Source organism: Pimephales promelas, chromosome 22 (genome assembly GCF_988280905.1).
Source record: "Pimephales promelas chromosome 22, fPimPro1.hap1.1, whole genome shotgun sequence".
In the NCBI taxonomy this organism is placed as follows: domain Eukaryota; kingdom Metazoa; phylum Chordata; class Actinopteri; order Cypriniformes; family Leuciscidae; genus Pimephales; species Pimephales promelas.
Window position 1 is genome coordinate 24,049,782 of NC_142790.1, and position 17,977 is coordinate 24,067,758.

A 17,977-nucleotide genomic window follows, 5' to 3' on the forward strand; every position below is an offset into this window, starting at 1 on the left:
TCTGCAATAAGTCTATAGGACATTTCCTGTCAGATGTCAAATAGATGTTTAGAAAATGTCTCTAAGATGTAATGATTTAGAATGCATGTTAAACTGACATCTTCTAAACATCTATTTGACATCTGACAGGAAACGTCCCATAGACCCAACTTACTATATTTAACAATATCTTTAATATAAGTTTAGTGCAACTCTTTTCCCCTTACTTTATTTTAACTTAAATAACTTATCAAAACATTGCACTGAAATAATAGGTCTTTTTTTCATGCCATTTAGGCTTAAATCCCCAAAACTATTTTTTTTTGTTGTTGTTGTTGCATTCATATGATGCAGGGGAGCGCGGGGCTAGTTGCAACACACTTCACACATGCTAGCATGACGAAACTTGGTGTATTTACTAGTTGCCATTTCAACACTATACAGAGAAAAAATTGCGCCAAAATTCTTTGTAAGATATTATTGAACATTAGCCTGGCAAGTCAGACCTATCAAGATTGTTTTTACCTCTTGTAATCACAGTCACGTCCAAGTGATCTGAGGGCGCGGGTGGTTACAAGAGGTAAAAACTATAAAAATACTGTTCGTTTTCTCACACAAACCGCTCGTTTTGTGTCTTAGGCCATCAATGTGTACTTACATTTATGAGTCATTAAATCATGTTTAATTTGGACTGCATGCTCTTTGAGGTGGTGACCATAGACCTGCATTATATGACTGACAGACGAGAACCGTTTGACCTATAAATATCAAAATTGAAAATACTGTGGAAACAAAGACACCTACATCTTGGATGCCCTTGAGGTGAGCTAAAACATATCAAAAATTAATTTCAAAGTGAACTATCCCTTTACTGTAATCAAATATGAGAAATGACTATGATCATGAGTAGTATATCATTTTATAGCTGTGTTCTGTATTTCTATCCTTTATAAACTGTTGTATTCTTGATGAAGCTTAGATTCTCTGTGATAGTTATGAGAACTACCGGCCAAAAAAAAAAAAAACGCATATTCAAAGGCAATTGCTGTAGTCTATTTGATTTTTGCTGTGCCGCAGACTAAACACTATAGATCTTACTTCTATTCACAAGTGATAGTGTTGTATTGAAGCACTTGATCTTATTCCAATAATATGAAAATATGCTTAGAGTATACAACTTTTTGGTGTCTTTGGGACATCTGGGCAAAACTTAAGTTAGGTGCATGGAAAGATCTACCACTTCATGTTGAAATACTGCTTTTTGATTTGTTTTATGTTATTACATAAATGAGAAAGAAATGTAGTTTTGCCACATGAGTGAACTGTTTTGGGAAAGGTATGGGCTTTTGCAAGTGAGCTATAGTGTTGTGCTGAACTTTAAGACTGTTTTGCCATATATGATCTTAGAGTTTTGAGAATGTAATTTCTGTTTCAAGAAATGAGACAAACCAATTGAGAATAACTGTAAAGTTATTTACCTTATTTGAACTATATCATCTATCAGGGGTCTTCAACTTTTTATTAACACCATGACCAGATCTTTCAAATCAATAACTGAAAAGTCTTTGACTAGTCAGTGCAGGAGGCTGAAGATGCTTTACACACTCATGTTACATACACATTCATCTCATTAATGAAATCCAAAATAATTATTGTTTTTGCAAGATTATAGTGCACCAAATAATAAATAAATAAAAAAATATGAAAAAGGCTCCCCATAAGGCTAAATGGTTAATCTTACTTGACAGTGTGAGGCATTTAACTTTTTTTTTTGTGGATCATCCCTTTAATTTCACTGGTTAAAAGCAGTTTAACTAGCCAACCAATTACTAATTTGTCAAATAACTAACTCAACACATACAAAAAAACTCAAAGGCACAGTCCCACTGAAGGAACATGAGTAAGTGCTTAGCTCAAGTGCAAAAGTTTTAATCCGCTGAGTTTTAATGCAGTAACAAAAATACTATTTATAGTGGAATCATATTACCAACAGCTATACTGTGCTTCTGTTCCCAAATCTTTTTAGAAACTGCGTCAAATCGTTTTTAAAAGATACTTCTGTCAAGAACTGTTAACAATTCAGTTCTAGAAAAAAATAATCAAACTATACATCTAAAAATGAATTTAGCTCATTTAACAGAGGAAGGTAGCATCATAAACTTTGAACCAGCTCCATGAGGCAGATGTGTGTGCTGTAAGAATGTAATCTATGGTCAAGGTCTGAAGAATGATGCGATTACTCGTCTTTATCAGGCTTGTAGATGGACAGGGTTCTGGCTGAGGGGTCGGTGGCCTTGATCCAGCGGGGCATCCAGTAATGTGGCGTCCAGTCGCTGCGGCCGGGGAACTTCTTCTCAAAGACCTGCCTTATGTAGAAGCCTTCTTTGGTTTTGGGGGGGTTGAAAGGGAACAGCTTCTCAGCCTTCTCCAACTGAGAGTCGCTCACCTGAAGGAGAGACGATAGATTAAAGGATACACACCGTGTACCGTGCACATCCATGACATCACATCTGTGTGTACGTGTGTAGTACCTCAGACTCGATGTGCTCCTGCAGGCTTGCATACCAGGATTTCTTCAAGGATGTCATCCCATCACTAAAGGCCTCTTTCCTCCTCCAGAGAATCTCATCTGGGATAAGATTCATCCCTTTAAACGATTCCCTCAGGAGATGCTTCTCCACACCATTCTGCTCCAATCAAACAAGTTATAAACAAATGCAATACCAATAAATTAAGCATCTCTATCATTACTGCTCATATTTGGGCTTTTGATTTTTGCATTACACTTCAGACCAGGCACCGTAGCTGATGTGGGAGACGCATTTTACACTGACATGAAGGATAAATCACTGAATTGTGAGGCGTCAGGACTCACCTTCGGGGCTCTCATCTCTGCAGGCAGAGAGAGGTAGTATGCGGTGAATCTGTGGTCCAGGAAAGGCACTCTCAGCTCCAGTCTAGTGAAAAAGTTTTGATGTCACAAACAGTGGAAATCACCAAGTTACTGTGAGGCGAAGAGAAGGAAGGGGTATTTGGTCTCACCCGTGTGCAGCTGTGGTTCTGTCCGCTCTCAGCACATCAAACAGATAAAGCTCTTTCAGCAGACGAACACTTTCCTCAGCGCCCGCTTCAGGGGACGGCGCCTATTCACAATCAGGACACAAATTCAGCTGAATCAAGTCTTAAAGGGTTAGTTCACCCAAAAATGAAAATTCTGTCAGTATTTACTCACCCTCATGTTGTTCCAACCCCGTAAGACCTTCGTTCATCTTCGGAACACAAATTAAGATATTTAAGATATTAAGATCGCTCCTGCATACAGTCCATAGGCTTCTTGAGGGACTGGCTCTTGCTGTCCTCGAAAAGTCATTAAAGACATCGTTAAAATAGTCCAAGTGACTACAGGGGCTCAATCTTAAGTTTATCAAACGACGAGAACACTTTTGTGCGCAAAAAAACAGCAAAAATAACGACTTTATTTCAACTATTCGTTTATTTCTCCCTCTGCGCGAGTCAGGTTACTAGTTTAATAGCGTAAGCTTCTGTTATTGTACGTCACACGCATCACACACACATGACCAGCGTCGGCCAATAGTGAGCCTACGTGTGACGTAGCTCTACGCAATCACACTACGTTAACTGACTTACAGGCTCATGGAGAAGGAAGTGAATAGTTGAAATAAAGTCGTTATTTTTGTTGTTTTTTTTGCGCACAAAAGTGTTCTCGTCGTTTGATAAACTTAAGATTGAGCCCCTGTAGTCACTTGGACTATTTTAACGATGTCTTTAATGACTTTTCGGGGACAGCAAGAGCCAGTCCCTCAAGAAGCCTATGGACTGTATGCAGGAGCGATCTTAATATCTTAAATATCTTAATTTGTGTTCCGAAGATGAACGAAGGTCTTACGGGGTTGGAACAACATGAGGGTGAGTAAATACTGACAGAATTTTCATTTTTGGGTGAACTAACCCTTTAAGATACAGCTAACACTGTATGACAAGACACTAATGTCTCACATAGTGAGATAACTATTTGGTCATGCTAGACATGCTAAACTATGCCACACCTTTTTTTTTTTTTTTTTTTTAGAACTAGCTTCACTTTTTCTGTACAATTTTTGTATGAATTTTCACCAACTATCAATAGAACATTTGATTATTTTTTATATAATTTAGTGACATTTACAGCTTTTCAAAAGTGTAAATGAAAATGTAAACTTAGAACATGACATGTACCTTATGAAAGTAGATGTATCCTTGTGTCAGCTCATCCGAACCTTCACCGGAGAAAATCACAACGCTGTCTGTCTTCTCACGAATGTACTTTGATATCAGGAACATTCCTGCAGAAATCAAAACATTTCTGCAAAGCACTGCTGCCACCTATGGGCTGTTAGCTGACGTTGTAAATTCATATTGCTATGGAAAGCATGGCTGGTCCTTTGCTATTGCTCATAAGCATGGTGTGCTTTGTTCAGATGCCAAAGTATTGAAGTTTATACAAAATTCATTTTTATATAGTGTTTAAACATCAGAGTAGGGGGCATCTGCCCTATAAGCATAGTTCTGTCAGGAGTCAGGACCACTATCGTCAATGATGACTGAAAATTAGTATACAGTTTCGATTGGTTGCATGGTTCTGAACTCCTGTACTCACCAACAGAGGCACGCACAGTGGTGATGTCAAAACTCTCCAAGTGAAAGATGACTTCGTCCACCGCGCGGATCCCCTCCTCGGGCGTGAAGTTCACCTCATGGTGTTCGCTGCCGATGTAGGCTGCCACCTGCCACACAACACCAGTTAAAACCAGCGTGATCTGCTACTAAATACTCAAAACCACATATGGCATTTGATTCAATTTGTCTTTAACCTGGAACAAAATGATTGTGATGAAAAAAATTGTGATCCTCTTTTTCCTCTAATAAAAATGAGATCATTGACGTCACGTGCAACCGGTTCATATCCGTTACTGGAAGCATCTAAAAAATGTGATTTAGACTTTCATGGCCCTTTAAACCATTGAGCTTTTATTTTGGTGGGTTTGTTTTAAGTTTTTTTACATTTACTTTTAAGTTTCTATGACAACATGCTTGATCAGTACAAACTACATTTAATGTTTTTATGGACATTATACTTTAATGCTGAAAACATAAACCAGTACCGTATATGCACACACATTATGTCTTCAAATGAAATGTCCAAATAAGCACTTTAATACAGTGGTACAACTGATGAACAACGACAGTGAATTATTACACAAGACAATGACCAAAAATTTGAAGAAAGGACAAAAAACAAGTAGGCTATGCCTGTATTCTATGTTTAAATTATGTGTAATTTTTTTCAGAGATTGTATGGCACATAAATGTAATTAATTATACATTTTAAATGTTCTTCCTCATTTTTCATTTAGACCAATAGCTCTAGAAAGTTATAATGCTGATTTGTTATTTCTAAAACCCCATTTGATTTGTTAATAGTTGATAGTTATGTAGTTAAGTTTTATGTAACAAAGTTCGGGAGGAGCATGTTTAGGTCAATCAGCACAAGAAGAAGCCAGTATGAATAAAGCCTTCCCTTACCTCCTGTCTCATGACTAATTTCTCAGCATCCCACCACCACCCCTTCACCCCACATTCGGCTGGGTCCGCTCATAGATACCTATGATCTCTAAAGTTAGGGGGAGTACTGTTATATTTCAAATACACTGTAAAAAAATAACCGTGATTTTAACGGTAAAAGGCTGTAAAAATGCCACAGTGCAAAACTGTTAATTCCGTACTATACACGGTAAATAACTGTGATATAATTTTACAGTAAAATACCGTTAAATGTACAGTTTTTGAACGTAAAAAAGAACAACTCATTGTATAATTTACAGTGAAAAAACGTAAATTGACATTCCCACAACTCCCTGTCTGACACTTCACATTTTATGTATTTTTGATGAAATAACTATGGTTCCTCATAGTTTTATTGTTTTTTTTTCTAATCAGTTATGTACATTAGGATTTTATGTTACATTTGATGTTGTTAAATTAATGTTTATTGCATTTTTTTTTTAATTTCATGTGTGTTACCATGATGGTTTATATGTATTGTGTTAAGTATTGTGATACTTAACACTTACACTTGTGATGAGCTGTGATTGCTCATGTAACTCATCACAGCTGTGATGTGATGCATCACAGCATCACAACAATCATCTGTTCATGTAACTCATCACAGCAACAGATGATTGTTGGTTGTCAGTGTATTACAATGATCTAAAACAGATATCAATACATCAATAAGTTGGTAAATCCACATTTTATCAGAAAACAAAACACGGTTTATTACTGTAAAATTTAAGTTAAGTCTGTAAAACCATTAACGTTTCTACCGTATTTTTAATGGTAAAGTTCTGGCAACCACAGCTGCTGTTTTTTTACTGTCAAATTTACGATTTTACAGTGTACATGATGCCCCCTACTCTTCTTTTTTTTCACTGCTCATTAATATTAATTTGTTTGTATAATGAGCGTCTTGTAGATCTGTGTATTATTGGTTTCCACCCGCTGCACTTTTCCACAGCTTTACACCATTTCTTGAGCTTTCTTTCGAATCTGAGGAGTGAACCCGCAGTACTAAGCGGGGGCTTGAGTCTCTTGAGTCACTTTAAAGGACAGACATAAAGCCATAGCAAAGATTAAAAAGGTAAAAGTAAAAGGTTAATGCTCTTATAGTAGGCCCTACACAATTTTCTTCAGGAACTAAATTTTTCCCTGTAGTATCCAAGAATGGTATAAACCTTCGATATTTCGAAGGTGTTTTATCGAGGTTAGAAATTCCACAATCATGACGGCACTAGCATCTAATGCTTTTAAGTCAACACAAAGTGCATATAAATGCAGTATCCACAGAAAGTGTAACACATGTTCAGGCTATAGAAGCATAAAGTGCATATGACATGCTGAAAGTAGTCTCACTTACCTTGCGGGCAGCAAGAAGATCTGGGCTGTCGTCTGCACCGATGGCAAATGTCTGAATGGGATACTCAAGCTCTTCTTCTTTGGCCAGTTTCATGAGTGTCGCAGCAACCAGACTGGAATCAAGACCACCTGGAAATGAAATCATCATGGATAGAGTGAATGTCGTAAAAAAGTCAGAGTAACATTCAAATAACGCAAAGAGCAGCACAGGCACCTGAGAGGAGGCAGCCGATTCTTCTGTGAGCCATCAAGCGTTTCTTTACAGCATTTTCAAACAGGATCCTGATGTTGCTCTTGACCGTCTCCAATTCAAAGCCTGATGACAAGGGAGACATTCATTTCTCTATAGTTTTGATTGATGGTCCAGTAAACACATGCATATTACATGGAGGGAGGTACTAGAAACTCTTACATTCATCTGTTCCATAGATATTTAACTCTATTAAACAGGTTGTGTTATCGCCGACACATCAAAATAATTCAAATTGCTCCTGACAGTAGACAACATGCGCAATTGGCAACATATGGCTCATTACAGTCATTTCCAACAGCAAATGACTGCAGCCTTTTAGGAAAGCAGGAAGAAAGGATTTGAACAGAGAGACGTGGTGCGTGGCAGGGGTTCGAACAAAAACATGGCAAATGAGGATTATACAACACAAAAAGCGATTGGGATGATTTTTTTTATGATACTTGGAAAGAGGGTAAGCGAGACTTTTGCATGTGGTGTGTGCATGTGTTTTTGTCACTGTGTGTATGTATGAGAGCATACATAGCCTACGTGAGAATGCGTGCGTGTGTATGTTTGCGTGTATTGGATTCTATTAGAAAGTGATCGTATTAGAGGGTTTTAGAAATTGTTAGATTCTTTCGATCATGAATGCTTTTTTTTCCCCTGTCATTTCGATTTCAAACTCGGCAAACACATTAAAGGTCAATAACTAATTTATTGCAGTTCGTTTGTTTTCTGAAAAAAAAAGCACTTGCACTTGAAGATAGCACATTCTGTTCGAATTTTACTAGTAAAAAAATATATATGTGAAAACGACCTTTTTTAGCTTCAGGTTCTAAAGGTCTTAAATAAAAAAGGCACAAATAAGTTAATGGACTTTTGTGTGAATGAAATTTAGTTTGTATGAGAGCGGTAGTGACATCTGATTTGAGAATGTGTTTTTAATTGGATTTTTTCACGTTAATCCATTGATCCAGAAGTGGACTACATTATTTTTCCAACATGTGTCAAACAAATGGCTTAAGAACACTTGGAATAGAAATGCACAAGTAATCTATACGTTTACATCACTGTATGACATCTACAGTACCTGTGGCAAGGCCCTGAAGTTTGTTATACGAGGCGTGTTTAGGTTCATATGTGCAGCAGTGGAAGCGATCTATCTGAACAGACTTCACTTTTCCAGTGGGCTTCAAGGTGAACTCCTCAAAGTGTCCTGGGGGGAAGGGGGTGATCTTTGCAGGGGTGGACATGGGGGTGGTGATCTCTGTCAAACCTGTTAGGATTAAATCACAGTGAAATTGTGATGTTGTTCAAATTCAATTCTGGAATAAAGTTGTGCTCAAGGTATTGCATCAGGAGATCAGGCTGCACGATTTTAAATGAAAATATGATTAAAAATAATAATTATCAAAATCTGTCAGCGAGTGAAAATCGGGGCTAAAATCATACAGTGTGAACTCAGCAGACGAACGAAGGTCTTACGGGGTTGGTACAGCATGGGGGTGAGTAATTAATGACTTAATTTTCATTTTTGGGTGAACTAACCCTTTAAATATTCCATGTGCCTACAGCGGCTCAATTATAAGTTTATCAAGCGACGAGACTACTTTTTGTGCGAAAAAAAACATAAATAACGACTTATGGGCGCATGCGCGAGAACTGAGACGAGGACGTTCTCCTTCGACTACTTCTTGTTACCGGCTGCTCACTGCTTAGGAGTATTACCGCCCCCTACCGTATAAAATGATGATCTATATATATAAGCGCTCCAGATTATAAGGTGCACAGCACTGACGTTTTTTGAGAAGATTAAAGGCTTTTAAGTGCACCTTATAGTGCGGAAAATACGCTAATTGAAAAGAAAGTTTTGCGCTTCCAGCTATATCAGCACATCATCTTATACGGTAGGGGGCGGTAAAACTCCTAAGCGGTGAGCAGCCGGTAACAATAAGTAGACGAAGGAGAACGTCCTCGTCTCAGTTCTCGCGCATGCGCCCATAAGGAAGTATTGGAATAGTCGAATAAAGTCGTTATTTATGTTTTTTTCGCACAAAAAGTAGTCTCGTCGCTTGATAAACTTATAATTGAGCCGCTGTAGGCACATGGAATATTTAAACCTTTTCTTTAATGACTTTATGGGCGTCAAGAGCCAGTCCCTTAGGCAGTCTATGGATGAGTGATCCAGCTCTCAGATTTAATCAAAAATATCTTTATTTGTGTTCCGAAGATGATCGAAGGTCTTATGGGATTGGTACAGGATGGGGGTGAGTAATTAATGACTTAATTTTCAATTTTGGGTGAACTAACCCTTTAATGGGATTTAATTTTGTTTCAATTATTCGTGCAGCCCTACCAGAGAAGGTGCTTTACATTATTCATTATACCTTTGGCCTCAGAGCTGACGGCTAGAAAGCCATCGTCAGTGAGCAGTTTGAACAGTGGTCTCACACCATACGTGTCTCTCCCCAAGAAAACCTTTCTGTTAGCAGTGTCCAACAGGATGAATGCGAACACGCCATCTAGCAGAGCTGCCATCTTCTCGATCCCAAAGCGATCGTACAGGTGCAGAAGGATCTCTCCATCCACTTTGGTCTGATACTCAAACTTAAAGTGCTCCTTTAGCTATAAGGAAAAAGACAGATCATTAGATGAATGTTAAAAACCATGAAGGAATTGGAGACGATGTGAGGTGGAAGAGAAAATGTTGCTAGCTTCTTGTTGCTAGCTTCTGATGCTAGATTCTTGATTGGCCCCAATAATTGCTGCTTGCAGCTATATTTATTATTAGTATTGAAAATGTATATGTTATTATTATTATTATTATTATATATTGTTTAATACTGTAAAAACGTTCTGAAACTCATCATACTGTGAAAATCTTACAACACTATTACACACACACACACACACACAGACAGTTGTATCAAGACTAGCCACCAGGGGTCCGTAGCATAAAAGGGGCACTTCATCTTATAACTTTGCAATGGTTTAATAAAAATTAAAAAAAGAGAAGAAAAAACTATTTTGTTTCTAGTCCTTAGGGTTCTAAAGTTATGATTCAAAATACAAATTGCCTTATAGCGTCACCTACTGTAGAACAGGTGTGTCTGTGTGCCTGAGTTGCGGTACACACATTTGAGGGTCCCTAATGGCGCTTTTTCACTGCTGGTATGGCTCGGTATGGCTCAGTACGGTTCGGCAACACGGTTCGGCTCGCTTCGCTTTTCCACTGCGTGGTACGACTCGGCTCGACACAGCACAGCTCGGTTCGCTTTAGCTCGGTTGCTTTTCCACTGCAGTTAGTACCGCTTTAAAGTGGGTGGGATTATAGACTGATCGATAACAGCGGTGGCCGTTACTGGCTATTTAAATCTAGCGGGTTTGGTATCTCACGTCGATGTGTATTGGTCGCAAATACAATGATGCTGATAATGACGATTCCAGGTACCATTTAAAGCAAGCTGAAGCGAGCCATACCGTACCACACAGTGGAAAAGCGGCAAAGCGAGCCGTACCGTACCGTACCATGCAGTGGAAAAGTGCCAAAGCGTGCCGTACCTAACCGTACCGTACCATGCAGTGGAAAAGAGCCATATGATTTATGTTCTCTGAAACCCATACACTTTTAGGGCAGAAAAAGGAGGAGGAAGAGGAGGGGAGAAGGGGGAAGAGGAAAAAGAAAGAGAAAATCAGAACAAAGCAAATAATAACTTTTGTTAGTGGAAGAAAAGTTTTTAAAGTAATAAAGTTAAAGTGAAATAGGCCACAAATGTTACTTACCCTGATGTGGTTGTAGATTTCACCGTTGTAACACAACCAGCGGTAGGGAAACTTCTTGACACGCAGAGGCTGCATGCCATACAGCTGATCCACAATAGCAAGGTGGTGAAACCCAAAGCAGCAGTTGGTGAATCCGTTGACATTCTCGAAGCGGAAAGCATCTGGACCACGATGGGCGATCTTCATGGCATTGGTGCACTGAGCCGAGAGGCACTCATCATTTCCAAACAAAGCCCATATACCACACATTCTGATGGGAATAAATGCTTTAAGTAGGAAGTCAAATTAGTAATGCTATAATTGCGATAAGTGTGGCAGTGGCTATGTGGTTTATGTAGGTTATTGACAAACCAGAAGGTTGGTGGTTCAATCCCTGAGTGAGTGAAGTCAAATTAGTAATGCTATCTTAACATTTTAACACAATAATTCAAAACTGTTGAATACATAAACAAAAGTGCCTGCAGCTCTCTTATTGCGTCAGAAATGAAAATTATATAGTTCATTGGATGTTGGATTTTCAATTAATAATTTTCTCCCTCCATGATTGGGAGTGATTGACACAATTGTGATAGGGGTGGCGGTGTGGCAGTGGTTCAGTGGTTGATGTTGGTTATCGGCAAAGAAGAAGGTTGGTGGTTCAGAGTGAGTGCGTGAGGGAGTCCATGAAGGTGAATTTACACAAAGTCTGATCCTTCCAGATTCTCTCTCATTATTTATGCATTCTCCTTTCATTGTCATTGTGTTATTGTCTGTAAATACATTTACTCCTTGTAATATTAGTAACTGTGTGTATATTGTTTTTGGCTGTCCAAACAGGCCATTGGCAACTTTTCCCTTTACAGGTAATTATATAATTTATTGGTGATTCCCTGATCATGATTCATGATTAGTTATTAAAATTATATTCATAGTATCTGAGTTATAGGAATAACCCTAAGGTTCCCTACAAAAGCATGAGAATACCAACTGAGCTAGTAAACCGGTCCTCTTATGATTGAACTGTGTACAGTAAAACTATTTTGTAGTGTACACTCAACATAATCATCTCACTAGTATGCTATGCACCAGTTGGTGCATGTGCAAAGATGCCATGACCATTCAGTGAAATGTGCACTGATATAGATCAGTGGTAGTGTGTGGCATTACCTAAGATGTTTATTATTATTATTTACTCAATCTTATTTTGTCTCTTGCCTGATTTAAAACAGTATCTCTGACTTTTCCAATAAGAAAGGTATAAAAACTGTGAATCTTTTCAAAGGATATGTATTTTCTTGCTCCCTGGCATCAGCCGCGGCGCTACCATTGGGCCTGGGTGGGCCTGGGCCCACCCATTTTAGGTCCGGGCCCGCCCATTTTGAACCAGGCGGGTAACTCCTATTACCAGGTGTTTCTCAATGTCAAGGATACTTCCTTGGCAGGACGGGTCCTTCCAAGTCATTTCCTTCAGAGGCTAGGCAAGGGTCCTCTTTAGCGTTCGGAGAACATGTAAATGGAACAGGCTAGCAAGTGCACGTCATTGCGTCATTACATCAGTGAAAGGTACGCTTCGGCGCTGCAAAAATCATTGTGCTGGTGTACTGCACTGTTTAAATACACTTGACAGTCCTTATTTTGTCTTGTCAGTCCTCATAGAAATAAATAAATAAAGGGATAATGTATAACCAGGCGGTTGTTATAGTGAATACAACCCCGCAAACTCTAAAGCAGAGGGGTCTTGATCAGCCGGTTGTATTCGCTGTAACAACCGCCTCGCTATACATTTTCCCACTTATAACATGGCTACCTACCAAATAAATCAATAATTTGACACAAAATATTGATTTAAAAAGGAGTTTATTCATTCAAAAACGATTATATTACCGGAGTTAACAGAACTACCTCCATATAGCAACATGATCTAACGTTAGCTGTTAAAACACATGCAATTGTAAAATATGTGACCAACAAAAAAGGCTAATGAAGTAAAAATTAAAAAGTTAATCACCAGTAAAAGGGAACAGCTTTAAATCCCCTCAGCAAATTTGAGCCGATATGTTAAATAGTTTAACAAACATTAAATAAATGGCTAAACTGAAATTATACTTGCTTACATTTGAAAGCATATTGCCGTTATCACTCCGACTCCGCTAACGGTCGACATTTTTTTATTTTTTGATCAAGATAGCAAAGCTGCGCATAGGATTGTGGGTGATTTAAGAGCGCGAAGGCTACACATATGCATCCTTTCCTGTGTATGGGATATTTTCCGAACGAAGGACTCAGTCCTTGGTTGAATTTCTGAGGATCCTCGACATTGGAACAGTCCTTCGACGGACGTCGATGACGTAGCATCCTCGAAATTCCGGCTTCCGAGGATCCTTCCTTGACATTGAGAAACGCCTACCGTCTGCAGAGACCTCGCAGGCGTACGGATTTTCATTCTCAGTTCATCCAATAAGCAGCCAGAGCAAAACTTTGAGTGAAAGCTTCTAAACCAATCAGCAGCTTCTACCTCACGTGTGGACTCTTAAGCCTGCCCACAGGCTGCATCGTCACCAGCAAGTGAATGACGTTGGCGCGCAAGATTTTCAATAAGACAGAAACAAACAGTCGGTAGCTATTAGCTAAAATGAAGCGTAATATGGAAAAGCAAAGCAGCTTGTTTTCATTTAAATTTAGCAATAAAAAAATAAAAAATGCTCCGAGGAGCAGGAGGAGGAAACTCCTGCCATTTTTAGTAACGCGGTTACTTCAATGAAGAGTTACCATCCTGCTCGGCCGCCCTCTCAGCATCAAGTCCTCCCGTAACCAACTTATAATTTTTTGCTCCTGTGAATGTGACACTGTGACAGATCGGATGTGTTTGTGACCATGTAAACAGGAAAAAAAAACCCCGCATGCATTCGGCTATTTCGAGATCGGTTTCAGGCCTCATTCATATGTGGAAATAAATTGGAAATGAATCAGATGTCAATGCATTTAGACCACTTCTCCGCGGTTTAATGACGAGAGCCGACGCGCATCTGCAAAGGGATGGATTGCCCGACAAAACGCCGTAGAGAAAACGTGAATGTTTGTGGACAAACGTTGACGCATATCAACATATCAAAAAGGTTGGCTTGCTCGTCCTAAAATTTCGGACCCACTGCTCCTCGTTAAAGCCTATATTTAAACACAATATGCTTCCACCAGTCCTGAGATTTCTCTCGCACACAATAACTGAAGCGCATGCGGCCATGCGCAGGCAGCAATGATGGCACTTTTCGTCGTCCTCCTCCTCAAAATCATGGTAATGTTTGGAGAACTTCGCATAAATTGCAGATTTAGCATCAAGCATGTTTCACGTTCGTCCATCTGTAAAAAAGAGAATTTAACCCTTTAAGCTAGGGTGACCAAACGCATGTTTTCCCAGGACATGTCCTGTTTTCACGTCTTGTCGTGGCTGTTTTTTATAAAGTGATGAAAATGACCTGGTTTTAATTATTTTTCATTGGGCCATTTAAAAAGAAAAACATGAAAAAGAGGAAGAAGAAACCTAAATATATAAACAACTTTTGTTAGTTAGGTTTTTGTTAAGTTTGTGAGAGCTATTTTGGTTCAATTTGGAGGTAGGCTATTTTTTATTTTTATTTATTTATTTCTAATACAGAAGAGACGTTATTTCTATCATTATTTTTGAAACCTGTCATAATAAAACATGTTGAGTAGAGTATAACCTCTGAGAAGCCTATCTGAATTTGGTCTTTGGTTAGGCCTATAGATAGTATTTTTGTAATGTAGGCCTAACCATTTATATCCGGAGGCATACCCTATTAAATTATTGAAATTAAGGCATCTTGAGGAAACTTCGAGTATCATTTGAGTATCTCATTGCCGGGCCGATTGTCCTGGTTTTTGATAATCAAAATATGGTCACCCTTTAAGCAAGCGCGATGTTTTTATGACTCGGATAAAGTTGAAAGAACGTGTAAACGGACGGTAAAAAAAAAAAAAAAAAAAAAAAAATCGGATAAATGTAACAAATTAGAATTGGGCATCAAGACCTGCAGAGTAATCGAGGCCCTTTTTTCAGAATAATAACAATTTAACTTTTTTATTTAATCTAATTATAGGCTATCATTTTTACCACTCTCCACGCATCCCATGGCATGCTCTGGCTCCCCACTTTGGTTAGATATGTTGTTCATTTAATTATTTCATGTTGATACAGTTCTTCTATCATTCTGAATAATAAAAAAAAAAAACAGTTAAATAATTTTGTATCGTTTTCCTGCTGTTTTTGTTTAGCAGCTGTGTCAGATTCAGTGCTGCTGTTGTTTCATGTCGATAAAGATCCTCTGTCATTCTAACTTTATAAGAAACAGTTAAATAATTTTGGACAGTTCCCTGCCCGTCGTGCTGGGTAAATAACTGGAGAGAGAAACAGAGACCCTCCAAAGATATAATTCCGTTTCAGTCTTTTTGTGTAGGCTATTAAACATTCAAAAGAGATAAATCAAGTTATAGGCTTACTGAGTCGCTGTCCACAGTGCCGCAGAAAAGCGCTGAAACGGATATGAAGGGGAACCCGTTTTTTTTTTTTTTTGCCTTATACGGACAGGCCCATCCAGTTTTCTGAAGGCCCACCTACAATCAAAATCCTGGCGCCGCTAGTGCCTGGCATGTATCATTGTCATTCTGCGTTTCTTGTGTTAAAGTGTGATAAGTGTTCATGTGACGTCATCGCCGAGTCGCGTGAAAAATAACCGTCACTAAACAAAAACTACAAAACGGGACTTTAACACCATTTTTGAGATATTTCTAACTTCATATACATATCTTAACTGCTTTATGTACCCATTAATCGACAGTAGTGTTTAACCTGCACCATGGCCTTTAAAAAAGAAAAGAAAAAAGGTGGTAATGTGTGACTTTTATTTTATCTAACAGAATGAGCAAAATATAGCCTACCCCAACATACAGAAATGCAAATAAACAAATAAATAAATTTTTTAAAAAGTATAAGGTGAGGATGAGGAAGACATAATTGCGTTAGGCTATATAATCTCGCAATAGGCCTTACTGATTTTTTTCTCTCTCACATTTACAAAGTTTTCTCACAGTCTCGAAATTTTGACATAATTTCTCTAACATCACTTAACTCAATTAATTTAGATCTGGCAATTGTGAGGATAAAACTCGCAGTTGTGGAAACAAAACGTCAGAATTGCGAGATAGCCTATAGCATAATTCATTTATTTATTTGATTTATTATTCCGTAGCAGACAAAATCTGACAGGAAAGGTTGTGGTTTAAAATTACAAAAATGTTACTTAGCAGGAGAATGCCAGCATATTATAATAACATTTCTAGCAGATTGTGTAATCAATTCTTAATAAATCGATCAGTCAGATACAACGTGTAGTAATTACCTGTAAAATATGTTTGATTTGGTGTATCTCGGAAGAGTTGAGAGTCTGAGAAGAACCTGTTCTTCGTCAGTGAAGCCCGGCTGAAAATAAACACCTCACCTGCTGCTGCTGTATTTCATTTAATATTTATAATATTTGACCTCAGTCAGTCCGTGCCGACACAGGCTGCTGATTGGTCGATTTCGCTATGTTGCCAATGACGTAAAAACCGTTCAGCATATAATATTTTTGGTTCCTTGCAGCATTTACTTAGGCTACTAGGTCATGCTGACCGAACAAAAGAATTTGAATTGGAAATTATTATAAGGCCATTATTATTTTTAATTTTATAGGTTACACGAAACATGTCAAAAATACAAAAAATATATATAATTAGGAAACATACCATGAATGCCAAGGCTACGAGAAAAAAAAAGTGAAAAAAGAAAGAGGAAATAAATAACGTACGGTTATGTAAATAAATAAATGTACGGTTGTTACACTCTTCACACAATGGTAACGATCAAAACTTGACATTTGACATAATAGAAACTCTTTCAAATGTCAAACATAAGTGAACATTAACAGATGTTTCCCTTTACTCAAAAACACAATAAATGACATGTAATTTCAAAATGTCCTCTCTGTCACCAGCCATGTACAAAGCATATTTATTAAATATTATATAAAAATAATATAAAATTATTAAAATATTATTTTAAATATTAACTCCATTTAATAAGATATCCTTATTAAACGTTAATTGCTTATAAAATAAATCAATAAAGCCCATCAAATCTGTAATTGCATAAAATCCAAAACTATATTCTCATGGAGGAATTGGAATACCAAATTTCAGTAATGATGGAAATGATTAACAGTGCCAGCAGCCACATCACCCTGTAGTAGCCCAAGACTGGTTGCCCACTGAGCCTGGTTGGTACCTGGATGGGAGACCTTCTGAGAAAACCAAGTTGCTGCTGGAAGAGGTGAGATTGCGGCCAGCAGGGGGCGCTCACCCTCCCTGTGATCTGTGTGGCTCCTAATGCCCCAGTAAAGTCATGGGGACTTTATAGCTACTGTCAAAAAAGCCTTCAGATGAGACATTAAACTGATGTCCTGACAGTCTGTGGTCACAAAAAATCCCATTGTCTTTTGAAAGAGTAGAGGCGTAACCCCGGCATCCTGGTCAAATTTGCCCAGTGGCCTGAACATCATGGCCTCCTAATAATCCCCATATATATACCAATTGGCTTCATCACTGTCTCCTCTCCACCAGTAAACTGGTGTGTGGTGGGCATTCTAGTGCAATATGGCTGCTGTCACATCATCCAGGTGGATGCTGCACACATTGGTGGCAGTTGAGGAGATTCCCCCTTTTATGTAAAGCGCTTTGAGTGCCGAAAAAAGCGCTATTTAAATGTAATTAATTATTCATTATTATTATTAGATAGACCCACCATATAATTCCATTTAATTCTAGTTGTTTGAATAAATATTTTTCAAAATGATAAAAATACAATTGAGCTTTGACAATTATTTTCTATTACTACATTTAATCATGTGGCTACTCTTTTACTGTCCATTGTCTCTGTCAAATAAAGAATTAAATAAAAATAACTTCAGTCTGATCAGTGCA

The 17,977-nt window shown here is 38.1% G+C and overlaps 1 protein-coding gene across 1 annotated transcript; it reads right to left on the reverse strand.

The window, feature by feature from the left end:
* Positions 1 to 1,477: 1,477 nt before the first annotated feature.
* Positions 1,478 to 16,498, reverse strand: LOC120478475 (asparagine synthetase [glutamine-hydrolyzing]). Its single transcript, XM_039670378.2, has 12 exons — positions 16,360 to 16,498; positions 10,967 to 11,216; positions 9,571 to 9,808; positions 8,274 to 8,459; positions 7,166 to 7,267; positions 6,953 to 7,080; positions 4,637 to 4,763; positions 4,216 to 4,322; positions 3,022 to 3,122; positions 2,855 to 2,936; positions 2,511 to 2,666; positions 1,478 to 2,425 (listed from the first exon to the last, which is right to left on the reverse strand). The coding sequence occupies exons 2-12, from the start codon at positions 11,213 to 11,215 to the stop codon at positions 2,216 to 2,218; spliced, it is 1,686 nt and encodes a 561-aa protein (XP_039526312.2). The 5' UTR covers position 11,216; positions 16,360 to 16,498; the 3' UTR covers positions 1,478 to 2,215.
* Between the last annotated feature and the right edge of the window lie 1,479 nt (positions 16,499 to 17,977).

Bases quoted from the DNA above. Each gene is read 5' to 3' on its own strand.
- LOC120478475 (XM_039670378.2), bottom strand. From the start codon at position 11,215: ATGTGTGGTATATGGGCTTTGTTTGGAAATGATGAGTGCCTCTCGGCT. The intron at 7,081-7,165 runs GTGCCTGTGCTG...TTTCATTTCCAG, and splicing joins AATCGGCTGCCTCCTCTCAG to GTGGTCTTGATTCCAGTCTG. The intron at 4,764-6,952 runs GTAAGTGAGACT...GTTGTGTGGCAG, and splicing joins ATCTTCTTGCTGCCCGCAAG to GTGGCAGCCTACATCGGCAG.